This window comes from Gymnodraco acuticeps, unplaced genomic scaffold (assembly GCF_902827175.1).
Source record: "Gymnodraco acuticeps unplaced genomic scaffold, fGymAcu1.1, whole genome shotgun sequence".
Lineage (NCBI taxonomy): Eukaryota > Metazoa > Chordata > Actinopteri > Perciformes > Bathydraconidae > Gymnodraco > Gymnodraco acuticeps.
Genome location: NW_022990682.1, coordinates 593,222 through 605,476, shown reverse-complemented (window position 1 = coordinate 605,476; position 12,255 = coordinate 593,222). Strand labels below are relative to the sequence as shown.

At 40.1% G+C, this 12,255-nt stretch overlaps 1 protein-coding gene and 1 long non-coding RNA gene across 2 annotated transcripts in view; one reads left to right on the top strand and one right to left on the bottom strand.

Annotated features, from left to right (window-relative positions):
- Nucleotides 1-27: 27 nt before the first annotated feature.
- On the top strand, nucleotides 28-959 carry LOC117555338. The gene is made up of 2 exons (XR_004570388.1): nucleotides 28-144; nucleotides 654-959. It is a non-coding gene; the product is annotated as an uncharacterized LOC117555338 (long non-coding RNA).
- Nucleotides 960-2,321: 1,362 nt separating this feature from the next.
- The window catches only part of LOC117555318 (proto-oncogene vav-like), a 25,496-nt gene continuing 15,562 nt past the window's right edge, over nucleotides 2,322-12,255 (bottom strand). Inside the window, 13 exon segments of the mRNA XM_034230172.1 lie at nucleotides 2,322-2,508; nucleotides 2,993-3,146; nucleotides 4,309-4,461; nucleotides 4,634-4,721; nucleotides 5,480-5,590; nucleotides 7,019-7,050; nucleotides 7,532-7,599; nucleotides 8,474-8,608; nucleotides 10,499-10,535; nucleotides 10,700-10,722; nucleotides 10,856-10,950; nucleotides 11,530-11,608; nucleotides 11,611-11,630. Of these exon segments, the coding sequence (XP_034086063.1) occupies nucleotides 3,135-3,146; nucleotides 4,309-4,461; nucleotides 4,634-4,721; nucleotides 5,480-5,590; nucleotides 7,019-7,050; nucleotides 7,532-7,599; nucleotides 8,474-8,608; nucleotides 10,499-10,535; nucleotides 10,700-10,722; nucleotides 10,856-10,950; nucleotides 11,530-11,608; nucleotides 11,611-11,630 (853 nt within the window). The 3' untranslated portion in view covers nucleotides 2,322-2,508; nucleotides 2,993-3,134.

Genomic DNA, 12,255 nt, shown 5'->3' with positions numbered 1-12,255 from the left:
AAATGGTAAGTTTGTTGTCTGTAATACTTGATTTCCTGATTATAACATTAATGTGTAAATGTATTTTTCTGCTACCAGCTAAATGTTCCTCCTCTGTTCCCACAGGTATACCATAATTCAAGGACCACGTAACCCTGGGAGACTGTATCCTTAAACAACGCTCTGCAGCTGCTCTCTTACTGCCATTTTGTCACAGAGGTCCATTTACAACCTCAAATAGAAGTAAATCAATTATGTAAATTTAAGGATGGAGCTGTGTGTAATACTGGCTTTTAATATAGTGGATTTAAATATCCAGCAGTATATACAGTGGAGGAAATAAGTATTTGATCCCCTGCAAATTTTGTAAGTTTGCCCACTTACAAATAAATTAACAGTCTATCATTTCAATGGTAGGTTATATAAACAGTGAGAGTAAGAATATCAAAAAGAATATTGACATTATATAGAAATATAAATGTATTTGCATTTAACTGTGTCTGTCTGTGAACATTATAAAACTGCAGGTTTTATTTACAGTCTATAATAAACGCCTCTGCATTATTAAGTAATTGTTGGCTGAAATGACATTATTGTATGTCAATTTGTATCAAGCTCAATAGACAGTGGAACTATTTGACCTGATGTGTTGTACTTAACCACGACCTCTGCAGATGAAATCCACGATGGGATGAACCTGGAGCTGTACTACCAGTAGAGGACCTCAAGTCAATAATGCAGAGATGACTCTTCCATGATATATATACACACACACACACACACACACACACACACACACACACACACACACACACTCAGTCGCAGAAAACAACCATGATCAGACAACACAACTGAAAGAGGAGCCGGAAAACACACACACACACCATTTTAGATTATGATTTTTGCCCATAAATTGACCAAAAGTCATGTTGTTCCACAGTTTTTTTGATATTTTTGAATAAAAGGATGTTTATACCTATCACAAGACTGTTCATTGGCATCCATTAGTTGTTGTTTTTTTCAAGCAAGAAGAAACTGGAACACCTGTTGTATGTTAACAATCTGAAAGCTATATACTTAAATGTTTTTATACACTTTCATTGTAAGAGTGGGAGGGGTTATTACTACAGCAGTTGATGACTGCTTGATAGAGATAAAATCCGGGCTGAGCAAAACTTCCTTAACCTCAACGAGAGCAAGACAGGTCAATGTTTTATGGACCCAACCTCCAGCCTCTCCGGTTGATATTCTGGGCTCCCTCAATGAAAACATCCTCCCCTCTGTCATGAACCTTGGAGTGACTTTTCGATAGCGCTTTTACATTTGATAAGCAGGTCAGCACCGTAATCAAATCCTGCTTCTTTAAAATGAGACTATTGGCCAAGACCTAGTCATTTGTGATCTTTTAAAGACCTAGAAAGGGTTATTATGCCTTTGTGACCTCAAGACTGGATACTTAGCAATGTTCTGTAAGTGGGTATGGACCAGGCCTAAATTACACGCTGCAGCTAGTGCAGAACGCAGCTCCACGTCTTCTGACTGGCCACAAAAAGTGTGACCAAATCACCCCAATTCTGGCCTCACTAGACTGGTTCCATTCGGTTCCGAATAGATTTTAAAATCCTTTTATTTGTTTTCAAAGCCCTAAATGGGTGGCTCCGGCCTATATAGCAGAACTCCTCCATCGCTACACCCCGCCAGAGCTTTAAGGTCTGCTGACCAGCTGCTGCTGGTAGTGCCCAAGACCAGGCTCAAAACCCGAGGGCACCGAGCCTTCGCAGCAGCTGTCCCCAGGCTCTGGAACACTCTGCCCCTCCATGTGAGGTCGGCCCAGACCCTAGGGGGGTTTAAATCCTTACTAAAGACACACACTTCTTCTCTCTGGCCTTCTAGTCAGAGCGGAGCACGACACCTGACTATTCCCTGTGTTTTTTTATATTTCTGTTGTAAATTATTGTCTTTTATTGTGATTCTAGTAAAGTGTTTTTATTACATGTACAGCACTTTGGCTCGACCAAAAATCGCTATATAAATAAAACTTGATTTGATTATGGCTGCAGATACAGTAAAAGTAATTCACCAACAAAGTGACCATTTGTATATCAATTTCTCGCCTTCTTCCTTCACCAAAGAGGCATGCAAGACAATAAACGTTTTCTGCGGGAATGAAGAAAAATGTAACGAAAGGTGATACATTAAAATCCAAATGATCTTTTTGGTATCTTTCTTTTGGTAAAGTATTCCTTTCAGACCTGTCGTTGTGAAATGAGATGTTTCATCAATCACATCTGGGTGTAACGTTTAAGAAACTGCTTAAGTGCAATAACCAGACGCTCATCATGTCAGTTAAAGAAAGGTTTTATTCACATCACTGACAGTCATCAAATCACAGTATATCTCTCGTGCATAAAGGTTGATGTGTGGAAACCAGGTATCACACAGACCTGGCTCCACACTCCTCCTGTGGAGCCTCGTCAGCAGTAGTCGGAGGAATCCTCCTCCACATAGTTTGGCTGGAAAGAACCCCACCTTGAACCAAAGGAGAGTAAGATGAGATGGACCTTATTAATCCCCATGGAGAAATTCATGAGTTTAAGCAGCAACAGAGAGAGCGAAACAGATTATAGAATATACACAAGAATAATACAATTAAACATCAAATTAAAGTGATATACAGGTAACTAAGTAGTAGCTGGTAAGACAAGACACCTCAGAACCTCTAAATAATAATACACGTTATTTGTATAGCACCTTTCATGCACAAAGGCAGCCCAAAGTGCTTTACAGAAAACATAACAACAATATTAAAATAATATTAAAATGAATACAGAACAAGATAAAACATCTACATGTGTTAAAATAAAACAATTTAAGAAAGACAATTAAATATGTAAAGTAAACAGAAAATATACAGTAAACATCGAAATAGTGAGATTGAAAGTTAACCCAAATTAAAAGCCATATTAAAAAGATAGGTTTTAATTTGCTTGTGTCTCTGTGTTCTCCTCCTCACCCGGCCGTACACCTCTCCCTTCCACCACCCGCTGTGGGCCCTTCTTGGAGATGATCTTGATGGTGTCTCCCTCCCGTAGCGACAGCTCTGAGCGGTCTCTGGGGGAGAAGTCGTACCGGGCCCGGACCACGCCCAAAACACTTCAGGCTGCCTCCTGTCGAAGCAAGGCAGGTTACTTTAGAGGGCAGATTGCACATAATGTACAACACTATCTGTTTTTTAATTAGTGCGAATGCTGTGCAACACATTCAAGCCCCCACTGTTCATGTACCCTTTAAAACACCCAGCTACCTGTTACCAGGTGTGACTGTGGCTCTGTGTTTACTGCATTGGTCTCTCAATTATAAGGTTGCCGGTTCCATTCCGACAGTCATCATGTTAAGATCTTTATACCTTACTACAATTTATCAGCTAGTTATTCTAGGTTATTACATGGCTTAGTTGAATACTCGATTCTGATTGGTCAATTCAGAACACGTGACACGTTGTTAATCCAGAACAGACAGACCGCTGTCAAGGATTTATTGACCGTTGTTAAGGACGCTCACATCTGCACAAAGAAGTTTGGACGATTTAACTGTATACATTTTGGCTGAAAAGCAAACTGTATGGCTACTGTGTGAGCTACGGCTCACAGTCCAAGCCCCTACTGACTGAGCCACTGCCGAACACCACGACACATGTCAAATTCCTCGTACTTGTAAACCTACCTGGTAATAAACCTGATTCTGATTCTATACAGAGGCGGATCAAGGTGTATCACATAAGGATAAGAGAAAAATATTAAATCCAATGTATTTTTCAATGAAGATTTTATTTTAACTCTTTTATTCTTTCTTCTTCTTTCACTTTTTATAAAGATTCAATAAATAATAAAAGACCACATTAAAGTACAATTTCAGAGCAAATCAACCACTGAGTGCACTTTTTTTGTTAAAAAGCAGTTATTAACAAATCAGTCTTTAGTTTATTTTCTAAAAGTGGTTGAAGTCGAGTTTTTCTAGTAGATTGTTCCAACAGGAGATTGTTAAATACATATTTAACATTTGAAAGAAGCTTCACCATGGTTTGTTCTGTTGGGAACCGCCAAACATTGCATCATGGATAAGCTTAATAGAAGAGTTGAACATTCTAGTAAATTATCTTAACCGCTTTCTTGCAAAGACTTTGATGCAAATATCTATATCGCTCTCATGACTGTGGTGTCTGTATTTTAATTTGACTGTCGGGAATAACCAAAGTCATTTCCAAAATCTTCAAACTATTCCTTGAACAGGATCGTAGTAAGGAATGGGAGGTATATAGATGTACTGTACCCGGTGTGGTGTTTGGTGTGGCGTTTTGTGTGGCGTTTGTGCGTTGTTCGACGAGTTGCTTTGCTCCGGCTGTTTGAAAGGCGTGAGCAGCGTGGTGTCCACATCCTTGAAATACTCCTTCAGAGAGTTCTGCTGGTAAAACTGAATCATCTCCTAATGCAGGAAGAAGACCACAAGCAGGAGGAGAAGGAGAGGAGAAGGAGAAGGAACATGTGAGACCTATTGGATGTGGTTTAAGAAGATAAAATATGATTTCATGTAAAGGGTACATTTTAGTTTTTTTCTCCAGTCAGTGTCATCCTTTTTTAGGTCTGAAAAGACTTACGATTATTCCCTTGAAGGCTTTCCTCTCATTGATGCGATACAGGCCGTCAGTGGACGTGATCTTAATGTGTCGGATGTCCATGTTGAACCTGGATAGCAGGTTGTGGAGAGAAGAAAAAAAACACACTTTTCTACTTCTGCAAAAAAAAATATGACTCTCATAATCCTTTGTTTGAGAAAATGTATTTTCCTGCTTTTGAGAGGAAGTGATACTTCGGCGCAAAACCCAGCCATTTGTGTGAGACTGTATTTGGACATGTCATGTCAACACAGTGACACCCGGTATGCAGGTTAAAGCTGGGTTACATTGCTAGGTTTGTTCAGGCAATGATTAAGACTTCTGGCTACAGACAACCAACAATCATTTCAAAGGACAATAATAATGAATCATAAGTTACCAGAGCATATGATGTTTCTTTGAATTGAAGTTCGAAAAAAAATCATTTTGTATTGCTTAGAAGCTGGAACACAGATACATTTGTGAACTATAGCTTTAAATGTCATTTTAAATGATTATAAGTTTACACTAAATATTCTGTCAACTGATCAATCAGAGCTACGAACAGACTTTTCCCCTGACTATATCTCAATTACTATGTTTCAACATGTTGGTGAAGACCTGCTTTACATTGAAATCATTGAAATGGGGTTGAAACAATATGATACTGCATGTAACGAGACATCTTTAAAAATACAGTTTTTAAACCAAATTTAGTGCAGGTTTAACCTAGCGACCATTGGCCTGTAAATGACCAAAGCAGTTAATACTAAAGAGGGCATCTTCAATCTTAAAGTAACATTTTCACTAGATGAAATTATTTTCACTGATGAGTCTGCGAAGGCTTACTTGATACTGATTGCAAACTCTCCTCCATCTTTCTGCCGCACGAGAACGTCCCATCAGAACCGGGACAGCAGCAGGTTTTTGGCAGCGGTTCTGTCCATGTTCCCAGCAAACCTTCAGCGAGGATCACAACGTTAAAACAGAATCACACAATGAAGGTCTGTTTCAATAACCGTTACCCAGTTCTGCAATAACAAACGGTAAAACACACTATAATGTAGTTGTACGAAGCTACAAAGACATTTCTAATTCCTATTATGTACATTATGTTTATACAGAGTCATGGTGCCCAGAAATGAGTTGGAGTTGTTCGAAAATACATCAACAAACAAATATATCTAATGGCAGCTATTTTTATTTGTTGATAAGAAAATGCTAAATAAGATGACTTAAACAAAAGTGTCACCAAAGTGTTTTTATTATTATTTATTGTGACTTTCCACATCTTCCGAAAACACTCTGATTAAGTACGCTTTTGTGAGAAGTGGTGCAGTAGTTTTGTGTAACATTGGTGTTGTTTACTCCAGTGTCATACTTGATGTTACCACCAGGTGGCACTAAAGTATCTATCTTTCAAATCATACATGGTGACTTGTTGCCAAAACCTGGGTATTCACGAATCACGCTGCTTTTTTACTTTATATAGTGTTATTTGAAGCTGTTTGAGTCTTAAAGAGTTAGTAAAATAGTGTTACTATTAAGATGTATGATAGGGATACATGCCCATCAGCGCAGGGACGCGGGAAGTCAGTCAGAGTTGGGGGTGCGGTGGGGGGGAGGGGTGCTAGGGGTGCTAGTGGTGCCTCGCAGCGGCGAAACTGTGGCACGCTACACTGTAGGTGGCGGGCGCGTTTGCGCTTCAGAGGAGGCTCCCTCCGCAAAATGAGGGCCCCCATCCGACGTGTAGGGAGGGGGCGGCCCTGTATATAACTTCATATTAAATGCAGTCATTGGTCTTTAGCTTTTGAGAGCAGTGCATTCATACGGTTGTTCATTTGAATGCTGCCAGTTTGTTGACAGCCTGTGTGTGATGGGACTTCTCATGCTCCCTAAATGTTTCCCCTGCCTTTCGCCCAGTTTGTTAAACCCTGCTTTCACAAAACTCCCATCCCTGATCTTATCTGCACTGACAAGCTTATTTCCATAGCAGAGCAACAGAAGAAGCACACCGCATTATGACTTTCTCTTATATGGTGAAGCTTTTTATAGACTGCTTACACTAAAATGCTAACTCAAAAATAGTAAGTCAAAATAAAACGTTTGTATTGATTTGTTTAGTGAACTTTTTGGCGTTGCAGTTACAACTCGCCGCCAACAGATGGGGGTGCTGCAGCCCCCTCAGCACCCCCACTTCCCGTGTCCATGCATCAGCGCCACAATGATACTGTTTCCCCAAAGCTGCTTTCAGCACTTTTCAGTATCTGGTTCTGTTTTTGTGACAGTAAGTGTTTGCTGTATCAGCTCTGTAGTGCTAACAGGCCTTCTGCACTGCACACACAGGAGGAAGTTAAGTGTTGAGCTTTGGTTCCTGTAGAGACTCACCAAATGGTTGAAGACAGGTCCGGCGTCTGCCTCTGGGACAGGGTGAGATCACACAGATGTTAAAGCTTAAGGTCTGTGGTCATGGTGCTATCACTTCTTCATTTCAGATAAACAACTGTTAACTGCTATTGGTTCCAGTCCGTGAAATGGTAAATTGCTGCAATCTAAATGAGTTTTTAATGAATAGGAGGAACCTCTAACTTCTCCAGCTGACGACTTAGTCCATTATTTCTTTACAAGTCTTTTGATATGTTACGTTGAATATGTAAACAGTGAACATTGCTAGATTTCCAAAATAAAAAAATGTAGTTTTGAGAAAACAGCCATAAGAGAAGTCATGTTTTTAGGGGAAAAGTGTTATAATAAATCATGCTATGAATGACACATGACAAAAGCCCTCCAGAATAAAGGAGCGACAATGTAAAGTCTGTTGTGTTTGCTTTTTAACAGGTGAAAGTGTAAGAGCAAACGTCCGTTAAGATATCTGTAACCCCTCATGGTGTGTTTACTCACAGGGACGTAGGGGTGGACCTTTTGGGAGGGGAACCATCCCATCTGACCAACAGACATGTTTCTTCCCTGAAGGACACATACAACTAAGCTGTCATTGAAACAGATACATGAGTTATCAAATCAACATCAAATGGATAACTTATAAACAAATCATCCCCAAGGAAAGAACGTTATGCAGTTAGTTAATATTGAGGCAATTGAAGCTAAATGAGTATGCGGGGTTAATTAAGGAAGTGCAAAACATGAAAGTGTTAAACATTAGATAAATCATACGCAGAAACCCATTGTTTGCGTGATTATCCCTTAACAACAACGACTTCACATCACTTTACAATATTCATAAACATACCTTAATATTTTAGATGAATTCAAATTTCAAAAATATTTCTAATCATTGTGAATTGATCTTTTGTAAAAACCACACAGTTTTGTGGCAAATATCAAATATTGATGTTTCTAATGAATACTTGATTAAACCAATAGTTAACAACAAAATCTAAATTGCTTCCTTGTTCCACAGTAAATAACTGACGGAATCAAGTGTGAGAAATAGATGTTTTTCCAACGTCATAGGAAGCGAGGACATTCACAAAAACCCTGAAACCAAAGCACGATGAGGTGGTTTGGTTTTCAAATCAAAACCCTTTCAAATTAATCGCACAGTGGAATTCTGGTTGAATACGAGGGAGGAAGTGGAACGAGGTACAGAGAGGAAAAACACAAAACAAACTGAAAGACACAAAAGCATCTCACACCTACACTTAACCACAGGAAACATGACAAAATAGTGTGTGTGTGTGTGTGTTGTGTGTGTGTGGTGTGTGTGTGTGTGATTTAGACAGTGTGTGTGTGTGGTGTGTGTGTGTGGTCCCCCCCCCCCCCCCCAGCCTTCAGAATACAGAGTGTCGAAGCTGGAATTTGGGTTTTAACGCTAACCTCCGTCCCACCACGGCAGCTCAGCATCCGCCCGGGTCAGCTCGATGATGTCACCTTTGGAGAGTTGGAGCGGCTGGCCGAAGCCCACAGGGGGTGGCGGCACCCCATAATACTCCTGAGACGCCTCCATCTTTGGAAATCCTGAGAGAGGGAAGAAGGAGGAAGAAGGAGGAAGAAGGAGGAAGAAGGAGGAAGGAGGAAGAAGGAAGAAGAGGCGTTGAGACCTGAGGAAGGACGTCTGACAGGCAATATTTTGACCATTATGTAACATTTATGGAAAATAGAAGCTTGTTATTAACAATATTAAAGGGATAGTGGAAATCCGCGAATTTTGGGTTTAACTTATGTATTTTATTAAAAAATAAGCATAATAAACAATTTTTTTTTATTTCATGCGCCTAGTTTTATTTTATTTTCAATTTTACTGCGCCCCCTCTCAATGAAACGAAATACTTCGGGAATCGTCGGGAATCTTCGGGTGATGACGAGAGCATAGGAAGACGGGGCACAAACAATGGCGGACATTCAATAGCATTTGCATGTGAATAGCCGACCTTTATTATGGTGAATAGATGTGTTTGTATGGCTGTGACAGCAAATGCAGAGAATGGCGTATCGACGCATGCGTTTCCAAGAAACCCAGCCATTCGTCGTCAGTGGGTGAAATGTGTTCAGATAACACGGGCAAACTTCACGGAGCCGAAGCTGACGAGTATTCGGCAGTCGTACGTGCTGCTCCCGTCATTTTATTACTGACGATTGTTTCGAGATTCCTCGGTCTCTAGCTCAAATTGAAAGTGAATACATAAGAAGTGAGTATTTTATTATGTTTCTCTTGTTGATTTAATGCATCATTAGCCTGTACCATTTTGTACAACGCCATTTATCCGGTACATAGTGTCGAATGTGTACACTACAGTCATCATATAGACATGATAGACTAACAGTACTGTGGAGTACAGCCTACACTTGACAGGCAGCCTGGCTATCCTAGGATGTTGTTTACTTTCTCTTTTCTGGCTGATAGCTCCAGGAATTCGAGGTCTTACAGTGATGACATTACATGTGTGGAATCTGTGGAGTCTCAGCTTTAAAATCGTATATCTTGTTTGTGCAGTTAAGATAGTAATAAGGGCATTTCTACCGTGTGTTGTGTGTAAAAAAGCGTTAGCATTAGTTAGCATTGTTTCGCTCAATGCTAATTCAAAGGCTTGGTATTACTCTTGGGTTTTTTCTAGCTAACAATTGTTCTTATTGTCAGTTAGTGGAGTTTCTTACTTACCTTAAAAGGGTATGAAACATTAATAGTTTCATAAATGTTAAGAAGCCCTGAGACATGTGAGAGAAAAAAAACTGTGGGAGGGGTCCACTGGGGGGACCTTCGGGCTTAACTGGTTAACAATGATTAATATTTGTAAAGGCTACAGGTGATCTTAAGATGCGTGAGCTATGCTTAGGGACCTACCAGTCAAGATTATTTGTGCGTAGGGGTGCATCATCTGGCGCCTGGTCCTGGTCATCCTCGCCATTGTCCATGCCGTGAACCATCACCTCGGGCTCGGGCTCGAACAAATAAGGACGTAATGGTCCATCGTCTGGCTCAATATTGTCACCATCGTCGCTTACTGAACCGGATTCAGATTCAGTTCCTAAAACGACATTTTCGTAGGAAAGCCGGGAGGATGTTTCTGACTCGCTGTCATCACTGGATACCTCGTACAATCCTTCTTCTTTGTCTGGTATATTTGCCCTTCCACGTTCATTCTGCATAGACGCCATGGTTTGTTATCGTATCGTCTTCCTGAGTTTGTCACTTCCGGTTTGGCTGAGTCGAACATTTCGTTTCTAAAAAACTTCGGGGAAGCTGCAATAAAGTGCTTCTAACATGCGTAAGGCAATTATTATATTTTTTAATCAGGTGTGATTGTTTTGGTACGTAATTATGCTTGTATATAAGTTAAAACGAAACTATTTGAGGTTCCATTTCCACTATCCCTTTAACTTAATATTAAAACATGTATTATTTCTTACCAGCGCTGGATTGTCCGGAGGATCTCTGTGTTTTATGCTGGAGGAGCAAAACACAAACAAACTGGAGTTATTGTATTCTATTATCACAAATTAAATAGAAAAAGGACATACAATTTGACATGTAAGATAGTGTTCAGAGAGAGAAGCGAGATAAAACAATATTACAAACATCCACAAAGTCAAAGCTGTATGTAGTCTTACCTTCTTCAAAGTACCAGCATGATCTGTCAGAGAGAACAGTCAATGAGAGAAGTTATAATTAGGCTTATTCGTGGAACAGCTATAATTATGCAAACGTGTGATATTCACAGTAAACTCATGTATTATCTTAACACGATCACATGCACGTAAACAGACCTGAGTTTCGGCCGCAGGCGGGGACCCTGCCCAAACACTCTTTATGTGCAGCCATTTTACAGCGAGTGCAGCGATAGCCCTGGAAGAATATCCCTCTGCAGACGACAGATGGAGAGATTCAGACAAAGTTAAAGGTCCCCTATTCTACTGTTTTTCATCCATATATTATAGGTCTCAGATATATACAGAACATGTCTCTGATTGGCTGGAACACCAAACAGATCATTTCAGCATCCCATAATCCTCTCTGTTTCAGCCCTGTTTCCAAAGTGCTGATTCTCTGTCTGTTACTTTAGATGAAAATAAGGAGCCCCTCCCCACGCCCCTCTGAGAGATATTTGGTTAAAAAGAACACAATGGTGCTCTAGGAGGAGATTCAGGTGATAAGGTGGGGGGGGGTTACCTTGGTTACTGATTGGCTAATGGTTACACAAGCCATAAAATCGTTATGACATCATAAAGTGGACAAAATCTGATCAGCTCATTTTCAGACAGCTTTTTATAGAAATGGATCAGGACAAAAAGTGAGAGAATCTTTTTTCCTGAAACTTTCAGAATCTCTTTCCACAGAGGGGACACATGTTGATGTAGAAGAGACATGAACAAGTGGATTTTGCTTAATAGGTGACCTTTAAGAGAAGAAATGTCAAGAAATAGCTGGTGAGACACAGTACCTTAACAGCATGGAACAGGCCTTGCAGCAGGTGGTTCCCTCGAAGCAGTGCATCTGGAAGTCGTGGTTGTTGGCTGTGGGTTATCTGGGCACATATTCGACCTGCAGACATGACGAATAACTGTTTTTAAAACACTAGGATAACAAGCATTCATAAAGCTAGTTTTCACTGGCAGTTTAACTGTCTTTTGTTGGGAAAATACTGAATGTACTCTTCTAATATCAGAGCAGCACATGATAACAAAGGCCCTACGTAGCTGTGTACGTGACAGGAAGTATGGTTACCCCAGAAGAGTATCCGGAGACACTGTTTTAGCATATGATAGCTATGTTATTAACATGATGATCCAGCCTCTATGGAGATAGACATATGACAAGCATGTTTATTGCTTACGTGGGCCTTAGCTAATCTGAACTAAACATTGAATACTGCTTTGAACCGGTATTCTGCATCTTGTGACTGTGATACTCTTGTATATCAGCATGTGAAGGACACTGTTCAGAACTAGTTGAACCATATGCTCTGTATGTGATGACTACTTCCATTCTTGCAAGGATCATAAATACATGGATCCTGATATTGAAGCTCAAGCCGGTGACGACGAGTGATATTTTTCATCCTCTTTAAAGAAAGTAAAACACTTGTTGTTTTCAAGAGAATGTCTATTTAACAGCAGCAACAAAAGGCAGTTTGCCAATAACCAGTGATGTGCATTTCCTCTATGGT